General features: G+C 44.9%; 2 protein-coding genes across 2 annotated transcripts in view; both read right to left on the bottom strand.

Moving 5' to 3' along the window:
• Positions 1-15,166, bottom strand: part of LOC134107051 (H-2 class I histocompatibility antigen, Q9 alpha chain-like) — a 66,954-nt gene that overhangs the window by 1,002 nt on the left and 50,786 nt on the right. The window lies entirely within an intron of this gene.
• Positions 172-12,742, bottom strand: LOC134107054 (H-2 class I histocompatibility antigen, K-K alpha chain-like). The gene is made up of 5 exons (XM_062558332.1): positions 12,605-12,742; positions 10,214-10,480; positions 1,626-1,895; positions 879-1,175; positions 172-356 (listed from the first exon to the last, which is right to left on the bottom strand). Exons 1-5 carry the CDS (start codon positions 12,672-12,674, stop codon positions 187-189), a joined length of 1,074 nt encoding a protein of 357 aa, XP_062414316.1. The 5' UTR covers positions 12,675-12,742; the 3' UTR covers positions 172-186.

Raw genomic sequence — 15,166 nt, 5'->3', positions numbered from 1 at the left:
TTCGGGCTACGGACACAGGGACTTGAGGCCAGGGTCGGGTAGTATAAACAGTTTTATTTCGTTTGCTTCCAGGCGGAACCACTCCGGCGTCCAGCTCCCCTTTTCGCCCCCTCTCTCCTCATTCCTTAAATGCCGGAGAGCGCACACACACACACACACACAATCACCAACAGCTGATTATTGCTTTCACCTGGCACTGTTCCCCGAGCCGCTCCCCCTCTCTCCCACCTGCAGCCGAGCTGAAACCACGCCCGCCACCACACTCTTATACACCAAGAATCCAACCACAGCAGCGATGAGGCCAAGAACAGCCACAGCAGCGATGATGATGATGAAGGTGAAGCCAGCAGGTTTCTCTGTGGAGCACAAAACAACCAAAGAGTCTCAAGATGAACAGATGAAGCAGGTCACAAAAGAAGATCCACTGAACACACACCATGTGACGTCATGTCTTCATGATGACTGAGACACATATTGGATAAACTTGACTCTGTCTGATTCACTGATGGATACATGGATTAATCCCAGGATTTACTCATCTTTAAGGGACCAGTAGTTGTGTGAATGCAGATTCTACAATGTTCCACATTACAATAGTTCACCATGGACTCAAATGAAGCTCTTACCTGGAATGACTTTACAAAAGGATGGTGAAAAAGAAACTTATTGACAAAGTCAAATATTGACACATTTGTGTATTAATGTCGACTAGTAAACAGAGTTCAGAACTCTTGCTGTGGTTTGATTCTTAAAATGACTACAAATAAAAACGACATGAAACAAATGTAAGAAAACACAACTTTCCAAATCCAAAAAACACAAAGTGAACAAAGTGAAGGTGTGCGTCCCTCCTTCACCGCTCCGGGTCTCAGACCTACCCGTGTTGGTCCTGGTCTTGTCCAGTTTGGTGACCATGTCCTCGTCCACACCAGACAGCTGGAACACACACTCGTACCTCCTCCAGTCTTCAGCAGGGACGGAGGACAGTTTCAGGTCAACCCTCATCTGGAAGGTGCCGTCGTGGTTGGGGAGGACCTCTCCGAGGTCCACGTCCTCATGGAGCTCCTCTCCATCTTTCCTCCAGAAGAGGGTGGCGCTGTCGGGGTAGAAACCTGTAGCGTGGCAGCTGACTGGAGAGGAGGGAGTCTTCTGGAGGAGAGACACTGAGGGACGCTCTGGAGACACAACAGAGGGACCGGTAAGAGGTCCTTTATTAATATTTAATGTGTATTAATATCACTCATCTTTGATGTAGTGTATTTAAATTGTATTTAAGTTTACTAAAAGAATGAAATGTCTCTAAAGTTTCATTGATTAAAGAAGGGAGAAAAACAGATGAGGGGTGAGACGGATTAGAAAGGGAGGAGGACAGTGTGAGAGAGTAAAGAGACAGCGAGACGGACAGAAACACAGCAGAGACAAAGACAGAATGGAGGGACAGAGTGGGGACAGGTGTGAGGGGGGAAGTGAGGGAGGGAATGCAGTGAAGGAGAGAAGGAGTTGAGGGGGGGAGACATGTGGGAGACACAGTGGGTCTCTGTGTGTTGCTGACACGTTGCTATGGCAACAACAGAAGATTTATGAGCATCGTGTCCATGGAAGGACATCAGGTCATGTGATCCTACCGGTTCTCGTCAGAGAGCTCCTCCCGTACTTCTTCAGCCACTCGGGACACAAATGAGTCAGGTGGTTCTTCTTATGTGCTATCAGAGCTCTGTCATTATCCCACTTGTGTTTGGTGATGACAGCCTGCGGTTTAGGAGCAATCCACTGCTCTGTCTGCAGGTCAAATGATATGAAGTCTTCTCCATCATAACCATGCTGATCATAACCCTTAACCTTGTTGGTCTCATCATCCCATTCACAGCTGTACATCCTCTGGTAAATGTGGACACCTGAGAGAGAGAGAGAGAGAGAGAGAGAGAGAGAGAGAGATTTGATTTTTTTTTTGATTTTTTAAACAAACGCTTTATTTACATCTTTATAGTCTTTTCAAATTCAGACATGTTAAAAGTTCACGTTGTTTTGTTTTTCTTTAAAAATATACACCCTTCATTTTTTAAAAACTGGTGCAAACACCAACTCATTTTTGATCACAGAACAAACAACATTATTAAAACACCAATTCAATTCAATTCATTTTATTTTGTATAGCCCAAAATCGCAAATTTGCCTCAGAGGGCTTTACAGTCTGTACACATGCAACATCCTCTGTCCCGAAACCCTCACATCGGCACAGGAAAAACTCCCCAAAATATGAAAAAACCCTTCAATGGGGAAAAAAGGGAAGAAACCTTAGGGAGAACGTCAGAGGAGGGATCCCTCTCCCGGGATGGACAGACTGCAATGGATGTCATGTGTACAGAGCGTACACCAGCGTTGTTTAAAAGCGTCTACGTCTCCAATGTGCTTATAAAAACAAAACTCGAGGCCGAGCCTGGCCCTGATGTTCACCAGCCACACTGCCCTGGCTTCCTGCCCCTCTCCGTTCTTTACTTTGGCTTTCCGGCTCAGGTAGATGGCCATTTTTGCTTCCCCCGAGAGATAGTTAAGGAGCTGCCACTTTTCTTTTTCTGCTTTTTTGTAGGCAGCTCCCATGATAAAAATTTTCTCTGTAAAAACCACATTAAAAAGATTAAAAACCAATGTTAAAAGAGAGAAGAAACTCGCAAGTCTCTTGCACTCAGTAAAAACATGATAAATAGTCTCTTGGAGGTCACAGAAGGGGCACTTGCTCAGGACAGTGGGGTTGATGGCAGAAATAAAAGCGTTGGAGGCGACAGCACCATGTAAAATTCTCCACTGGAGGTCGGCAGTCCGTTTTTTTAGGGGAGGTTTGTATAAAATCCTCCACTGTGGGCCAGGTCCATTTTGTCCCAGTCTGTTTGACCACACAGTGGGTAGTCTGTTGCATAGTCCAGCCCGGTTTATGCCCTTCACACAGTTAAAATACAGAGTCTTCTTGTCTGCCTCATGTAGTGTTAGTGCCTCCGGGCGTGTTGTAGCGAGCAGGGGGCCGGTGAGGTCCCCCAGCCCCGGGCTCAAATAAATCTCGGGGAAAGGGTCTGCAGGGTCCGGCTCCAATAGGCTCTGGCTGTAGTTTTTGAGGAGGGTCCTTTCCTCTCCCGTCAGCCTCTGGTTCCACAGCTCAAGGACCATCCTTGCCACTCGGACGGAATGCAGTCCCAGTAGAGAGCCCAGGGCCGGGGCGTCGTTCAGCGTCGGCCCCACTGCGTCCACCAGCTGCTGCAGGCACAGGACTCGTGCTCTCAGCAGCGCCCCCATCAGGCCAGGGGTACCACTGCTGCAGATGTCTAGCTTCGCTGCATGAATGAAGGTTCTCTCAACAACCAGTACAGAGAGGAAGACTGTGGGCACCTTTTACGCTTAAAAAGGGCCCAAGACTTAAAAACACCCTGATAAAACAGAGGTAGCCCATTTAGCTTTAAAACATTAGAATCAATTAAAAACAGAGCAGTATCCAGCCCCATGTTGTTTGCACGCCTGAAAATGCAGCTTGCCACGTCTCTCCACACTAAACCATCTGGACCTGTGAGGTATTTCTGTATAAACTGGAGTCTAAAAGTGGCCGTCCGGCTGGCCAGGTGGACGAGGCTCTGTCCCCCCTCCTCCCTGGCTAAAAACAGCACCCCTTGTGGCACCCAGTGTAGACCCCCCCAAAAAAAGTCTACCATTTTTTTTTGTATGTGGGCCAGGAAGCCCGAGGGAGGGTCTAAACAAGTGAGTCGGTGCCACAACTGAGATGCAATCAAGTTGTTTAAAACCAGAATTCTACCTTTAAAAGACATTTGAGGGAGCAGCCACTTCCACTTAGAAAGTTTCCCTTCAATTCTTTCTGTGACGCCCTCCCAATTCTTCTGGACCATGCTCTCTTGTCCGAGGTATATTCCCAGATATTTAAAACCGTCCTTCTTCCACACTATGTTCTGGGGAAGAACTGGGAGGCCGCCACGCCATTCACCGACAGCGAGGGCTTCACTTTTCTTCCAGTTCACCCTCGCTGTCGATGTTTTGCTAAACTTCTTTACAATGTCGGTTAAAAGGTCTGCATCCCTCTGGTTTTTAATAAAAACAACAACATCGTCGGCATACGCCGATAAAATCATTCTTCCTCTAAAACCAGGCAAAACCAGGCCTTCCAGGCTAGAGCGTATTTTTTCAAGGAGGGGTTCCAGGGAGAGTGCATAGAGCATCCCGGACAGAGCACAACCCTGCCGGACCCCTCTATACACTCTAAAAGGTGCACACAGACTTCCGTTTATCTTCAGCACACTCTCAACGTCCTTGTACAACACTTTGATCTTAGCTATAAAACCAGCGCTGAACCCATACTTCCCCATGACTTTCCAGAGGAAGTTGTGCTCAACGCGGTCAAAAGCCTTTTCCTGGTCTAGAGAAATCAGGCCAGTATTAATGCCCAATGAGCTGGAGACCTCCAAAACATCTCGAATGAGGTAGACATTATCTACCATGGACCTGCCGGGCACACAGTAGGTCTGGTCCCGATGGATGACCTGCTCCATAGCTTCCCTCAGCCTGGAGGCAAAGACTTTGGACAGAAGCTTGTAATCCACACACAGCAGGGACACAGGGCGCCAATTGCCGATGTCCTGCAGGTTTCCCTTTTTTGGCAGCAGTGTTATTATGGCTCTGCGGCAGGACATCGGCATGGAACCAGAGGCCAGACTCTCATTGAACACATCTAGTAGGTCCCCTGCAAGGATGTCCCAGAAAGTTTTATAAAATTCAGCTGTGAGGCCGTCAATGCCTGGTGCACGTCGTCCGTACATTCCCATCAAGGCGGTCCTCAGCTCCTCTACGGTTATGGGCTTGTCTAGCCACACGTTGGTCTCATCAGAGACTTGAGGTAGTTCGTCCCCGAACTCCTCTGTCAGTGGTTCCTCCCCCCTGTACTCACTGGCATACAGGGAGGAGAAAAACCCCACAGCTTGCCTTCGAATCTGGCATGGTTCCACAACTGGTTGCCCTGCGTCACCTAGCAGTGAGTGGATCACCCTCCCCTGCCCACTCTTCTTCTCCAGGCCGAAGAAGTAGCCAGAGGGAGTGTCCATCTCTGTGATGTTCTGGAATCGGGACCTGACCAGTGCACCCTGGACTTTAACATCAAACAGGTCGGCCAGAGCCATTTTTTTCCCTTTGAGGACTTCAATATGTCCTCGATCTTCTGTGGACTCGCTTAAACGCTCTAGTTCCACTATATCAGTTTCCAGGTCCTTCATAGATCTGGTGATGTCTCTGGTAACGTTGAAGGTGTGCTGTTGACAGAGGAGCCTAATCTCAATCTTACCATGATCCCACCATTGCCTAAGACTGCTAAAATCGCTCTTCCTCAGCCTAAAAACACCCCAGAAATATAAAAGGACCTCTCTAAAATTCTTAAAGTTAAAACTGAGTTAAAATGCCAATATGCACTTTTAGGTGAACAGTTTCCAATAAAAACATTACATAGAAGCAACGAATGATCGGTAAAACCAGCAGGGACAATATTGCACATCTTAAAAATATTAAAATGCTGCTTAAAAACGTAAAAACGATCTAATCTGGCTAAGGAGATTCTACCTTCTCTAAAATGGGACCACGTGTACTGCCGACAGTCTGTGTGCATCCTTCTCCACACATCCACCAGGCCGTGAGAGTGGACCAGCTGCCTCAGAGCGTGCTGTGAAGCTGGATGTGGCTCTGCGTGATTACGGTCTTTTAAATCATTTTCTGTGCAGTTAAAATCCCCCCCCAAGAATAAAAAATCCTCTGAGGCACAGCTATTTAAAACATCATCAATTCTTTGTAAAAACAGCTTCCTTTCTGCACCGATTGTTGGGGCATACACATTGATAAAAACAACAGTAAAAAGGTCGAACCGCGCCTTGACTAAAAACAACCTCCCCTCGATGATGTGTTTGACCTCCAGTGACAAAAGATTAAAAGACCTGGAGAAGAGGAAGCCTACTCCTCCACTGAGGTTGGTGTTGTGGCTTAGGAGGACTTTCCCTTCCCACTCCTTCATCCAGTCGGCCTCGTTGGTGCTGTCGATATGGGTTTCTTGTAAGAAGAGAACATCAATACACTTAATTTTTTTAAATTCATAAATAGATGCTCTCTTTTCATCTCTGGCTCCATTCACATTTAAACTCCCAACTTTAAAAGTATTCATTGTGGGTAGGTATGCAGAAAAAAGTAAATAAATTAATAAAAATCAATAAATTAATTAAAACACACATTGGAGATTTCAACATTACCCTTCTTCAATGCTCTGCGTACTTTTGATAAGTTTTTTTAATCTAAAACCCTCCTGCTCAGTGAGGCCAGCCTCCTCCCTCCGACTCATGTGGTGTCTAGCAGAGGTGTAAAACAAGTTTAGGTCTGGAAAATAATCTATCACTTTTATTCCCTTTTTGCCTTTTGTTTTTTTCAAGAATGTTCCTATTCTTTCAGCGGTGTACATCTTCTGCTGCTGGCTGTTGCTAAAAAAAAACGTCGGCGCCTCACTGCAGTCTGAGAGCTCCCCTTCACTCTCGCTGTCCTCTGACTGCCTTTGTCCCCGACCCGTCTGTGGATCTTCCCCGCCCTTGCTGGCCTTGGCTTCGCTGCCTGTATTCTGGGCTTTTTTTTCCTTTCGGGGGCAGTTGTTTGCTCCCCTGCCTCCTCCTCCTCCATTTCAGCTTCCTCTACCTGTTCTGCCCACCCGCGCCCACTTGTACCTTCCCCAACTCCTCCGCCACCCTGCTCTGTTTCCTCTGCAGGCTCCCCATTCTTTTCACCCATTCCTTTCCTTTCCCCTCCATCCTCTCCATTTTCCACCACACCCAAAGCCTTCCCCCCACTTCCCTGGACACCATCACCATTCACACTCCTACTCATACTCACCCCGTGCAGGTCAGGCACAGCAGCGCTACCACTACGCCGCCTTGGCACAGAAACGGGCGCCGCAATCGCCCTTCCCCCGCCGGAGACGCGACCGCCGGGGGCCCGACTGGAGCGGCGTCCGCCAACCCAGTCTCCAAAAAAAGCGTGAAATAGCTACGTTGGTCCACCGTGATAAACGTAGTCATGTTACGTTTTCCCTCAAAATAACGTTACTATGTTACGTTTCTTTTGGCCCATTCATTTACATTGCTTTGCAAATAGGTCACGTGACTATCAAGTTTCCCGTTAGTGAAAAGAAAAACATGGCGGACGGTCAGCATAATCTCTGTGAAAAACACAATATTTTAAGAAAGCATCAGCATTTGTATGCATTTCGATGGCATTTCTAGCGAGAAGTATGCGTTATTCTTTCATAATCTTCTATCAGAGACTGTAGAAGACCTTCCGTTTATTCGTTTCTGCGAAGATTTGAGTGTCCCTTTGGGAAAGCGTGGCTACGCAACGCCTTTAACGGCGCATTATTAAAAAAACACTTCCAGTGGGGGCGTTACCGTAAAGAAGCGTTCAGCCTTAAAGCCACTAATCGCCAAACAAAACAAACTCAAAGCACTCGAATCACATTATGACTTTTTAAACATAAATTCCGTTATTCCGCCTAAAACTCTCGGTTGTTGTGTGAGTGCAACTTCCCCCCCCCGAACATTACGTCTTGTTTACATGGGAAAGGGGGGCGGGGCTTCGCCCTCAGAGCGGAGCGTCATTTCTCGCTCCACACGTCTCCTCTTTTTACTGGCCAGGAAAACGGGCGATCCATCCCACGTGGGTCTGGCTCCATTCCATTGGCTCTGACGAATCCATAGAGAGGCGGGACTTATAATTTGCCCGGCAAACGGAGAGATTTGAGCTGCATTGCTTGCCCTGTGCGTGAAGTGGCCGTGAGGCCTCCACTAAAGTCTCTCTCTATTTGTTCTGCTTTACTCAATAAAAGTAAAACCTTTACAGATATACTGTCCACACACTAGGCTAACATAACGGAGACTTCCAGGCTTCGTCCTTTATGTTTTATGGGGATAAAGCCCCTGTAAGTAGTTTTTTCCCAAGCAAATCTGAGTTTCTTCTTTTTTTGTGTGTCCCATACAAATATCAAAATATATATACTGATTTTGACATCCAAACACACTCACTTATGTTCCCTTTTATCATGACAACAAGAAATTTCAAGATATACCTTTTGCTTTCATAAATATGACAGTTTTAGTGTGTAAATGCCCAGCAGTGTACGGTCCGGGGGCCCCATGTTTTTCTTTTCACTAACGGGAAACTTGATAGTCACGTGACCTATTTGCAAAGCAATGTAAATGAATGGGCCAAAAGAAACGTAACATAGTAACGTTATTTTGAGGGAAAACGTAACATGACTACGTTTATCACGGTGGACCAACGTAGCTTTTTCACGCTTTTTTTGGAGACTGGGTTGCGTCCGCCGGGGGTCCGACCGGAGCGGCGTCCGTCGCGCCCCCCGCCGGAGACGCGACAGCCGGGGGCCGGACCGGAGCGGCGTCCGCCGCGCCCCCGACCGGAGACGCGTCCGCCGCCGGAGACGCGCCCGCCGCGCCCCCCGCCGGAGACGCGTCCGCCGCAGCCCCCGCGGCCGCACCCGGGCCAGGTGGAGCAGGGACCCCCCGCCTCGGACAGGCTCTCACGGAGTGCCCCTCCTCACCGCAACCGAAGCATTTCATCAACGAGGATGTTGCAAAAATCACGTATTCATAATCATCTACCTTAACATGGAAGCGGAGGTTGAGCTCTACATTCCGGTTGTTAAGGATCATATACAGGTGTCTGCGGTGAGACACTACGTGCTTCAGCAACGGAGACTTACATCCAGACAAGATCTTTTTGATCGGTGAAACCAACTTTCCGTGTCTAGAGAGCTCTCTGCTGAGGAACTCGTCGGTAATAAATGGAGGGACATTGGACAAAACAATTCTTGTTGCCGGTTGCGTTAGCGGCAACACCTGCACAAACAAATCATTCACCGTGAGGCCTGTCTCGACGACGCGGTTCACCTTCTCCACCTGGTCCAGGAAGATGACCACGGCGCCGTTCATGCGGGAGGCCGATTTAACGCTGCCGTGCCCGACCTTCTCCCCCACAGCCAACCCGATGTCCTCTACGCTACACGTGAAGTCAGCGGCGATCTTGATGCCGTGCTTCCTCGTGAGCTTGGACAACGTGTCTCCATTTACCATGGCGTCTAGAGACGCCGACCGGCGAGACACCAGCAGGAGAAAAAGAAACCACCAAATAAAGAACCCAAAGACTAAACCCTCAACTAAGGTGAAAAACAAGCCATTAACCACATTAAATTAAATATATATAACTAGGAAGAAAAACAATGTAAGAAAATCGCTCAATTCGCCACTCGCCCACACACGCTCACACACACTCACTCCCAGCATGCACAGAGAGAGAGAGAGAGAGAGAGAGAGAGAGAGAGAGAGAGAGAGAGAGAGAGAGAGAGAGAGAGAGAGAGAGAGAGAGAGAGAGAGAGAGAGAGAGAGAGAGAGAGAGAGAGAGAGAGAGAGAGAGAGAGAGAGAGAGAGAGAGAGAGAGAGAGAGAGAGAGAGAGAGAGAGAGAGAGAGAGAGAGAGAGAGAGAGAGAGAGAGAGAGAGAACATGTTAAGCTATTTGCTTGATAAAAGACTTTAGTCATCCTCTGATTATAAACATTCATGTTGATTCATATAAATAATTCATCATCTAATTGATTGATGTTTCAACACTAAAATCACTGAATGTTTCTTATAAACACTGCAGTCCACTTTAGTTCATGAACTCTCATCTGTATCATACTCCAGATTTCGGGCTCACACTAATAATTCTAGTCTTTGCAGATGATGTCATTACTATTTTGAATGAATCCATGAATTGTTCACACTGTAAAATGTCAGAGAGGCTGATGAAACCTTGGAAGTGCTTCTTTAGTGGGAACAACACTGAGCAGTATTTCATTCATCACCATTTCAAACAGACAAAGAGGAACAAGTCGTCTCAGTGAGAAACCTCAACTAGAAAATGTTGGACGTCATCTGATAAAAACCTGGAATGAAAAACTGCAGCATCGACTCCCTGAGATCAAGTAAAGCTCATCTAATGGGAAAAGTATTCATTATGTTTATATACTTTATAAAAAACTTGTTTCAGTCAAGAAAAGACCTCAAACTGTTTAATGTGTGTGTGTGTGTGTTTATGTACTAACATAAAGGACACAAATATAAACATGAAGCGTGAAACATAAACAAACCTCCAGTTTGGTTGAAGCGTTGTTTTACTGTTTCAATGTTGGCTTTGAAGACCTGCTGGTGGCCCATAAGGATCTTAGTCCCCCTCTCCCAGTACTGAGGATCCTCCTCTGTGACTCTGCTCATCCAGTTCTGTCTGAATTCTGCTCTCCTGGTGTTACTGTCATAGTGATAAATCTCTACTTCATCCACCAGCCCAACAGACACAAACTCTGGGAAGTTTGGGACTCCAGAGGTCGCAGTGAAGAGAAACTTCAGAGAGTGAATCCCTGGAACCAAAAAGGAATCATTTTCACTTCTGATGTCACACTTTAATAAATCAATAATGATGTTGTTTTCCTGCACACAGAAATAAAAAAAACACAGAACATCCAAGACACCCTGATAACATCTGCTGTGTTTAACAACTCAATAAATACACAAATAAATGTTTACTTTGATATTTATGATGATTCAGCTTTTAAAAACATTATATTCTGAAATGAAATATTAAATAAATTGCTTATTGAGATCATCATTTCTGACAATTCTGGTTTGTAAAACCACATTAATTGTTATTGTATAATGTTCCTTATATTTACATTTAATTTGATCGTTTACATCAAACTATTTTATGTCATAAATTGTGACCTCAGACATTTCTTCTTGTGAGGTTTTAAACATTAACTTTGAACTCTGAGTTTCTTGAAGTGAAGTAGCAGCACAAACAAGTTCAAAGGTCATTTATTTCTGTTTATATTCTATATGATTAAAATATTTATTCATTCTGTTCTTTTTTGGATTCAACTGTCAAGAAACAACAAACAAATCTGACCAGCTTCTTGTGTATTTCTATATTTAAGCTTAACTTTAGAATATCTTTATAAAAAACTAAAGTATAAACACAAGGACACAGATTTAAATGTAAGAAACGTCTCCTCAGTGATTTGTGACTGACTGACATCCCTTTTTTTCACTGGTCGCTGCCTTCACTTTCACATACAACACAGTTGGTGATCTGTTCACTGGTGCACTTGATGTTTTACTTTCATTTCAGCTTTTCTTTTTTATTCTACATCCCCTTATCCTTCAGCCTTTGATTTTATACTGCCGAGTTAAATTGTAATTTAAACATTCCATTTCTCTTGCATGTTATTTGTCTTGTTGTCCATTGTCTCATTGTCTTACTGTCCAATGTCATGCACCAAACACCATGTCAAATTCCTTGCATGTCTAAATGTTACGGATTTATTTGACTTTCTATCAGCTGGATGAAAAGAATCTAAGAAGATTAGAATATTATTCTAAAGTCTCAGCACAGTAAACTCACTGGTTGTCCTTGATCTACAAGGCTCTCCTCGGTATGGTCCCGTCTTATCTATGTTCACTCCTCCGTGGAGCAGAGAACCGGTACGCTTTAAGGTCCAGCGACATTTACTGCTTGTACATTCCACGAGTGCGGACTGAATTGGGGATAAAAGCATTCAGTTTTTCCGCCCCATCAACATGGAACAATCTCCAGGCTGACCTGAAATTCTCTCAACTTGTGTCTTTTAATGTTTTCCGACGTCTCCAAATGGACAGACAACAAAAATCTAATCAACGGTGCCTCTGCTTTTGACCATTTTTTCTTTGTATTTTAGTTTTTAACTTAATTTGTATTGTGGTTTTAGTCATGTCATGTATATGTATTTTATGGCTGTTTTTTAACGACGTGTGCTGCTGCCTTCTTGGCCCGGTCGCCCTTGAAAATGAGATCTCAATCTCAATGGGACTTTTACCTGGTAAAATAAAGGTAAAAAAAAAAAAAAAAAAAAAAATCTGTCAGAGAATAAATCTATTTCCTGATAATGCATCAAATACTGCAGAGAGATGCTGGACATTTGAGAGTCATTCTGACATCAATAAAGTCTAAATATCAAATATTTTAGCTGATAGCATTTTTTAATATAAACACATGAGCTAAACTCACTGGATTTTTGTGACTGAGACACAAACTAAGAGTTTAAAATCAACTTTGAGCTCAGACTGAGTTTGACATTTCTTCACTTCTTTCTTCGCACTCATGAGACAACAAGCTGATATCTAAAAGGAATATTGACTGATTCATCGGTCCAGATTGACCAAACAGCGTCAGTGTGACGTCATCTGTGACGTACCGCGTCATGTCTGCTAAAAGAGCGGTCCCTCCGTTTAATGTCCCGAAGACAGAGACAGCAGAGTGAGACAAACACACTTCTGTCCTTCACACAAACTCACGAGAGGAAACACGCGCGCACTTTGACAACATTTGTTACTTTTTACAACTTTCTCTGACGTCATCAAGAAACATCAGAGACACTTCACCTGATGACTGCAGCCTATGAGGACACGAAGCGTCTCTTCTTCTACAATTAAACAAAGCGTTAACTCACGTGGTGCAGCGGCGTGAAGGCTTATCATCAGGAGAGCCAGAACCGAGCTCTGCGCACCGAGACCTCGCATTTTAAGTTCCGCTTGTTTTACCGGGAAGGAGAAAAGGTTTCACCGTCCGTTCTGTTCCGGGATCAGTCCCCAACTGAGGGAGGAGGAGGTGGACCGCTGACTTCAATGTCCTGCTAAGCCTCGATTCTGACCAATCACAAGCCAGCATTTGTTTAATGTCATCAGTAACTAGGTGGAATCAAAGAAGAGACATTGTTGTAGAAGGGGACACTTCATTTAGACTGAACAGAGGACAAGAGACATGCGCCTCACAAGGCTTATTTACATATTCTTTATATATATATAGATGCAGTCATATGACTTCTAACAATTGTGTGTTTTCTATAGATTTTACATGATTATGACACAAATGGGTCTCAGTGTGTTCTCTTGACGTCTTTCAGCTTCCTCCTGTTCATGATTTAATTTATTAACACCAAACTGTCGATGGCAGAACCAAAGATTTGTGAAATCCTTCTGGTTGGAAGCCACAAACTCAGCTCTGCTCCTCACACAAGTACGTTCTAAATATTCAGAGATACTTTGTAGAGCTCCTGAAACACTGTGTAGTCCACCTGGGATATCCCAGCTCTTAGTTCACAACTATAAAATAAAATAATAAAATACAACTCTACACTTGTGAAAAGTGTATCACCATCATCCAAATGTGAGACTAAAGCTGCTGTTATTTCCATCAGACTCAGAGTGAGAGTACAGTAAAACATCCCAATGATACACAATGAATGATCTTTGACTGAGAACGTTATCAGTTCTTAGCTTCTGACTGAAAGTCAAACCCAGTCTGTCATGCCCCTGGCTTCCTCTTCCCTCCTCGTCCCCTGTCTCCCTCTTGTGGTACTCTCAGGCAAACACCCCCTGCCCTTGCCCTCTCTCTCCCCTCATTATCCCTCACAGCTGATTCCCCTCTTGTCCTCATCATTGTCTCACCTGAAACCTCTTCCACCTGATTTTGCCTGCTTCTTATTCCCTCCCTCTAGTCTCGTCTTGTTGTCGGATTATTCCATGAACGTAGACTAACGCGTCAGCACTCTCGTCTTCTCTCGTCTTGTCCTGCACCGCCACTGTCCGCGTGTTAGTGACTGTGCCTTTCCACAGAGTACCCAACCGGCGCGCTTCCCGGCAGCTCATCTGCTTCCACCTCTCCGCTGGACCCGGCTAGTAAAGAGCATCCCGGGGCCCCCGAACACTGTCCTCACGGGAGGAATCCCCATGTCCCTATAATCCAGGTTTCTCCAGTCTGCCTTTGTTATGTTTCTGGCTAACGCCAGAGGACTTTGAGTTTGTTCGTTATTGAGGACTGTTTTCTGTTGTTGATCATTAAAAGACTCTCTACTGCATCTCGCTCCTGGTTCTCCATCATTCCACATAACAGTCACCCTACAAGCTGCTGAAATCAGTCGTACTTGCTGTGTTTCATGGTTCTCAAATACAGCAAAGAGAAGTGATTCAACCCCATTAAAGGGAGCACAGAGATGATCCTTGCTGTAATCTGCTAATCTAATCTGTGCATTTCTCAGTGAGGTTTCTCATGTCTGAATTATGTCATTTTCTCTTATGTGTAGTGAAAAACTGTCTAATGGTTTTACTGTTTTACTGTTTGAATTACTTGTGTTTCTCTGCTTTGTGTGCAAATTAAAAGTTACCAACAGCAGAATGAGGAACCTAAACTAAACCTAAAAATCTCACCGAGCAGAAGCCTGACTGCTTTGTCTTCAGAGTCTTTATTCAATAGGAGATCGTTCCTGTTACAAAGAGATCAAATGTAGCAAAGACACAACACTTTAGTGTTAAAAGCTCTTAGACGAAGATACACATGAAATAAAATGTATCACGTACTTGTTTGAGTTGCCACTGAGCCTCGCCCTCCCTCTGAGGACACCTGCATGCTGCCATCTTGTTTGCTCCTTTGTTTGGACGTGTCAGACACACAAACCTGTCTCGCTGTAAAACACACACACAGGCGTATTCTCTGGAACAGGCAGAAGTCGGGAATCACACCAAATCATCCCAGAATGCAACCTGATTCATTCTCACACTGTCTGTAGGTCAGAGTTCATGAGGCCTTTATGGCTGCATCTCTTTCAGGAGTCTGGACCAGTCCCACAGCGAACAGCTCTTCCCTCTGTGCCGTTTGTGGGAAATCACCTGATGAGGCCGTTGGGTTTGGTTTTGGTTTCTAGTGTGTGACGCTTAGTTCTGCCACGATGTGCATATTATGGCAACCACAACTTACATCTCTACCTCGCCTCTAAAGCTTATTTGTACACAATACACTAATTGGTTATAACTTTCCGATAATAATAATAATAATCAGGTGATATTATTTCCATAAATGAAATGTTTTCAGAACCAGTAAGGTCACATAAGGCCATGATTCGTTATTTTGTGGTGAAGGGCGCCATCTAGTTGCAGAGCTGAATATAATATTTTTGTCCATTTCAAATTATTATATATATATATATATAATAAAAAACTGCTGATTGTTGTTCTAT

The sequence above is a fragment of the Pungitius pungitius genome, chromosome 17 (genome assembly GCF_949316345.1).
Source record: "Pungitius pungitius chromosome 17, fPunPun2.1, whole genome shotgun sequence".
In the NCBI taxonomy this organism is placed as follows: domain Eukaryota; kingdom Metazoa; phylum Chordata; class Actinopteri; order Perciformes; family Gasterosteidae; genus Pungitius; species Pungitius pungitius.
The sequence above is the reverse complement of the archived record's forward strand: the minus strand, read 5'-3'. Positions and strand labels throughout refer to the sequence as shown.

What these genes read in the sequence shown, in the direction of transcription:
- LOC134107054 (XM_062558332.1), bottom strand. Translation starts at nt 12,674, where the DNA reads ATGCGAGGTCTCGGTGCGCAGAGCTCGGTTCTGGCTCTCCTGATGATA. An exon ending in ACGCTTCAACCAAACTGGAG is followed by an intron (nt 1,896 to 10,213) that starts GTTTGTTTATGT and finishes TCTCTCTCTCAG; the next exon opens with GTGTCCACATTTACCAGAGG. An exon ending in CAAGACCAGGACCAACACGG is followed by an intron (nt 357 to 878) that starts GTAGGTCTGAGA and finishes TGTGCTCCACAG; the next exon opens with AGAAACCTGCTGGCTTCACC.